We start from the raw sequence: 5,537 nt of genomic DNA, 5'->3' as shown, positions 1-5,537 counted from the left end.
TAGCCAGCCTGGATCGTTGGGCTGCGCACAGCCATGAGAAGTCTTCCTGCATAGATTCCTGACTGTTTAAAGTGACCTGGTCAACACAGGGTCCCATGCATGTAAAACACACCTGCTAAAACAGGGGTAGGAAAACTCCAGGCCTTCAGTGTATTGGACGGGATGACTCACAGGACCTTAGGCCAGCAGAGCAGAGGAGGAGCGAGGCTACAGGAACCGGTCTTACAGCCAACTGGCTCCGAGGTTCAAGTGAGTACGGCTCTGTTATTTTCGTTCCTAGACAAAAATGATCTCTTAACCCTTGAAGTTCTTCCTTAAAGTCCCCTCAAAGAAAGATAACACCTAATGATGACACAGCTTTTAATTGGCTAAAAGAAGGAAACATGAAAAAGCATCAAAAAGGTGCATAAAACACGCTACAAAAACACAGAGAAAAACCTATAATTATGCAGCAGCAATAGTGTGAACTTAGGCTAAGTGTGGTATCTTATCTTATGATTTCAAATAAGTGTTGACACTTTTATCCTCCAAGGAGATTTGCTACCTTGTACCTAATACTTTTCATTTAATAGAAGAAAAAAAAAAAGGTATCAAAATCATGTTTTTATTGGGGGGGGGCCCCTCAATGGTTTCTTGCACGGGGGCCCTGGGGTTTCTAGTTACGCCTCTGCTTGTACCCAGTCCTAGGAACAATCACAGGCCTTAAGGCACTGCAGGAAAGCCTCTGTGTACAGATTCCTACTGGCAGACATGATGTCATCTGAAATTATAGAACAATGCATTGTGAAAGTAAAAATCTATTCTACAACAGCCAATCTGAATGTCCACAAATAGAATAATATACTCAAATTGAATACATTGTAGTATGGATGAAATGAACTCTTTCTACATAGATATATATTGGACCTATAAATAAATTGCTGTGTTTTCTCAAATCACAGTCGCTCTTCTAGGTGTAAACTATAGAACGAAGCAGCCACTGTCATAGCACTTTTGCAGAACAAAGTAAAGTAACACTTGAGGGAAACAGTTTTTCAAAGGGAAGTGATAAGTGAGAGGCACTTGTTACTATATAATGATTACACTGGTAGAGACATAATTAACATCGGTGTTGTTGAAAGCAGCCTTGATTAAATTGGTATTGAAAGTACAATTATTTCTTTTATAGTGGCATGTTCCTAATCATCTGAATGTTGAATTTCTGTTGGTAATTAAATGGTCCCGTAGAAAGGCTATAAACCTGAACTTTGTTTAGTATTTGCTTTTTTTGTATTGTCACTTGTACTGTTCTTTTGGTGTGTTTGCTAAACAACAGCAGCAATAGCAGCTGACCTTGTGTATACGAGAGCAAAGAAGAGTGCAAATCTTGCCTGTAATTGGATTCTTAGTCATTCTCTAGCTTGCACTAGAAGATGTATAATTGTGTACTATAGCTTGCCTTTTCCTCACATCCAGGTTTTCCTTTGCATTGTTTTCCAGGGTTTTCAGTGAATGATTAAAGCTTGTACCATATTATGTTCCTAGCAGTGTCAAAGTGCTGGATGTTTTGTAATATGTATGTTAACAGAACACTGAACAGAGCCCTAGTCAAAGCTGTATTTTGATTCTTCACCACTGCCTCATACAAGGATGATTGGAACTTGAATGTTAAAGTACCACAGCAAAGGGCTACAACTGGAGGAATCTGCTAGATTCTTGTGGGCCGAATAAAAAATCTAACAGTGTATGGCCAATATCCCACCGCGGCCATTGTATTCTAACAACAGAGGGTGTGCTGTCACAATACAAAACAGTAGCTGCAGCTGATTGGCTATAGTCACTGTTTGGCCACCATTTTTCAACCCAGCTCCTTTGATTTTCTGATCGAAGGATGTAGGGCAGTGGGCTGCTGACAGGGTCATACAACAAGCACATTTTGCACAGTTTTTCAAGAACCTGCTGCAATTCATTAAACATATGGTCAGCTTAATGTTTTGTTTTTACAGCCTTGCAGCTTATCACACTGTGTTGTGGAGCTGAGCAAGTTGGATCAGTGTGCTACAAAGTGATACAAAGTACCTCTGAAGAGAATACAGTGTCTTCTTAGAATACTAAGTATCCAAAGCCTTTGTGAATAGAAAAATGATCCCTTTAGTGCCCCCCTAGTTAAAAAAAAAAAAAAGTTTTAAACAGATTTTAAAAGTTATAAATAGTTTAAAAAAAGGAAACGTCAAAAAAAGTTTTATAAAAAAAATTTCAGGAAATATAGTGCAGAGGAGGCTATTAAAGATAAGAGACAGACATACCACTTTCTAAAATTGTTCCACACTAAAATTGTATTTCACTCCTTAGCTACACTATGTACACAATATTATTGCCAAAACTGTGAACCTTTTTTTTTTTTATATATAAAGTAAAAAATAATTTATATATGCACATGTCATTCTCATGTTTTGTTTACTAATTTGTATTGAGATTGTAGTCAATCACGGGAGTGAGCTTGGAGCGGTGACTACTCTGTAACACACAGAGGGACCATGGGGAACAAAAGTAGCCACCCTCCAGAAGGAAGGACAGTATCAGCATGAATTCTGAGATGATTGGAGGATCTACAGCCGAGTGATACACAAATGAGATACAGTTTTGTTAATAGTTAAGGTCCTTGAATGTATTTTTAAGGTTTAACTCCTGAGTTTAGTGTCACTTTATCAGGGTTATTCACAAAAGGGTGATGAGTTTGGGGAAGGCAGGAGAAGTGAACAATCTAGGACAACATAGCTGAACTGAAAAGTGAGCTGAATTGGAGAAATTTTCAAAAATGGCTTTTTTTGTCCTAGATTGATCACTTCTCCTGCCTGCTCGGAACTCTTCCCCCTTTTGTGATAACCCTGTACGTTTCAGATCATTGTTACTGTTGTCTGCATTCCAGGATCATTCTCTTGCTGCATGGTTTGGATCTGCATTCTCTAAGTGCAATTGAATTTACATTAATAGATTTAATCTGTATCACAAAGGTGCAAACATTTACATGTTTTTGAAGCTTGGAAATCCTTAGCGTCTGTTTTAAAACTTGCTAGTCACTCTTTTAGCTTACGTCAGGAATTAGAAAATATTTAGCACCTTCATACAGTTTTGCCTATGTTTTGCATACCAGTATCATTGTGGAATAGTATTCATTCTTCACCTTTATGTATGTATGCCATAGTGATGCCACTAATATTGGATAAATAACCACTAAGTATAAAATACACAACTTTCATATTCTGATGCAAAATAGTTTTAGTACCAACTATAGATGACAGGTTACAAGTTATAGAAAACCACCCCTTGCAGCGAGGCTACACCCTCACTGTACAAGGGTTAACTGCTTCTTAATATTTAGGGGGCTGTGTAAAGCACTTTTAACTTACCTGATCCCCTGCTCTCCTGCTGGCTCCCTCCAATCTACAAGACCAGCAGCCTCTTCCCACAAAGGCCCGCTGACACCATCACGTCTAATGTAGAGCCCATATCCCTGCATTATATATGAATATGCCATGGGATAGAACGTAGGGGAGAGAGGTGAGCACCGAATGCCAGGGGAACAGGAATTGGGTAAGTAAAAGACATTCACCCTAGACATTATCGAGCAGTTGAGGGTTTTTATTTACCTGGAGATCGGCTTTAAAATTAAAATAACATAGTGGACAGCTATATTATTAGGCACACATTATTTCCTGTCAAGAAGACACAAACTGTCATTATGGAGTCTTTATTAACCTAACTTGGTATGTGATTTACAGGGGGGAAAGAATGTGGCACAGGCAGGAAAAATAATTTATTTTCAAATATTTCAGTTTTTGAATGTGTGATTGCGTTTATATTTAGTGAATAATGATGAGTTTACTTGTATAATATCAGTACATAATGTGAATTTCTGTTTTTTATTTATTTATTACAGGTATTTATATAACGGTTTTGATTTAATGCATCTTTCAGTGCAATTATTGCCTTTCTGCATAGACAGCTACAGCACTATAATTGGATGTATCTGCACTTGGATTTAACCTAATTTTTTTCTTCTTGTATCTTTTTAGACATACATTTTGGCAGTACCGTCGTGAGAATCCAAGCACCAAGGTAGGTAGTCCTCCCCCAGAAGGATTGCCTGGGTTTAACAGTGGAGTGATGCTGCTGAACCTGGAAGCCATGCACCAATCCAAACTTTACAACCAGCTACTGGAACCCAATGCTGTAAGTCAGCTTGCTGAAAAATATCACTTCAAGGGACATTTAGGCGACCAAGACTTCTTCTCAATGATTGGGATGGAGCATCCAGAACTCTTCTATGTCCTTGATTGTGGCTGGAATAGACAACTGTGTACCTGGTGGAAGGATCATGGTTATGCTGATATCTTTGATCAGTATTACAAATGCGAAAGCCACATCAAGATATATCATGGCAACTGCAATACTCCAATTCCAGAGGATTAGATCCACTTATATATTTGTTTCCAGATTGCACTATGTGGATAGAAATGGCCATAATCAAGTCTGAATACCAGTATTTTGTAAAACCATATGGGTATCTTGATACTTGGAATTACGTTCAGTTAAAGAGAACTACCTGTTCCTGGTTACACATTGCCACCAAATATTGGAATATCTCTTATTTCCTGTATGTTCTGGAGTGAACAAAGACTTGTATTTATTTCTTTCAGCTGTGTGAGAGCTGGTATTTCCGAGACATATTGTATTCTAAATATCAGGTTAATTATCGGGACAGTTTGTTTACCTGATGAGTAATATGTGTGTCTGAAGCACTATGACATTATTCGCTTCCCAGAAAAACTGGATGTAATAAAGAATGACTGCTGAGCAATTTTGAGGGCAAATGTTGCTGTAATTGTCTCCTTTTATTGCATAGAGCCGCTGAACTTAGACACTAATACTTTCTGTTTATTAATGTGCAAACACATGAATGGACATAATGTATTGAAGTGCCCTCTCGGATATAGTAACTTCAGTGAAATTATTAACCGTTTTGTCATAGATGTTGCATAAAGAATTGCATAACGTTTTTCAAATATCCTTTCAGTGCCCTTTTCCATTCACAGTTCTTTATCTTACTATTGCGGTGGCATGTGTTTACTTTAAAACTCAAATGTCGGGTCTTTGTGATGTTTTATTTGTTTACATTTTAATAATCATGGGAAGGCCTTTCAGCCTGCAGGTGTTGCAATTTTCTGTGTAATTTTCCTTTTCAACCTTCAAACATGGCGCACATGTTCAGAAATATCAAATGATCTAATTGAATTGTTTAGCTTTGTCATGTTCAATATTATAACTGTACCTGTGTAACATTATCTCATCATTTCCATAATGAAAATGAATGTGCCCCAAATTATGAATGGATTCCCCCACATCTGTATGTTGATGCTTTGAATAAGTTGAAAATAATGCAATCCAGAATGGCAACTTGTACCTGTAAGAGACAACACCCATTGGGCAGGTGCTGTCACATCCCCACTACTTGCGACCTGAAACACTAACTGATCTCAGCGATCAACATTCCAAAT

At 37.9% G+C, this 5,537-nt stretch overlaps 1 protein-coding gene across 1 annotated transcript in view; it reads left to right on the top strand.

The window, feature by feature from the left end:
* Nucleotides 1-5,262, top strand: part of XXYLT1 (xyloside xylosyltransferase 1) — a 156,251-nt gene extending 150,989 nt beyond the window's left edge. Inside the window, exon 4 of the mRNA XM_018567306.1 lies at nucleotides 4,056-5,262. Within this exon, the coding sequence (XP_018422808.1) occupies nucleotides 4,056-4,452 (397 nt within the window). The 3' untranslated portion in view covers nucleotides 4,453-5,262. The remainder of the gene's footprint in view (nucleotides 1-4,055) is intronic.
* Nucleotides 5,263-5,537: the final 275 nt, after the last annotated feature.

The sequence above is a fragment of the Nanorana parkeri genome, unplaced genomic scaffold (assembly GCF_000935625.1).
Source record: "Nanorana parkeri isolate BGI_ZX_2015 unplaced genomic scaffold, ASM93562v1 scaffold29, whole genome shotgun sequence".
Lineage (NCBI taxonomy): Eukaryota > Metazoa > Chordata > Amphibia > Anura > Dicroglossidae > Nanorana > Nanorana parkeri.
This window is presented reverse-complemented; position numbering and strand designations above follow the sequence as displayed.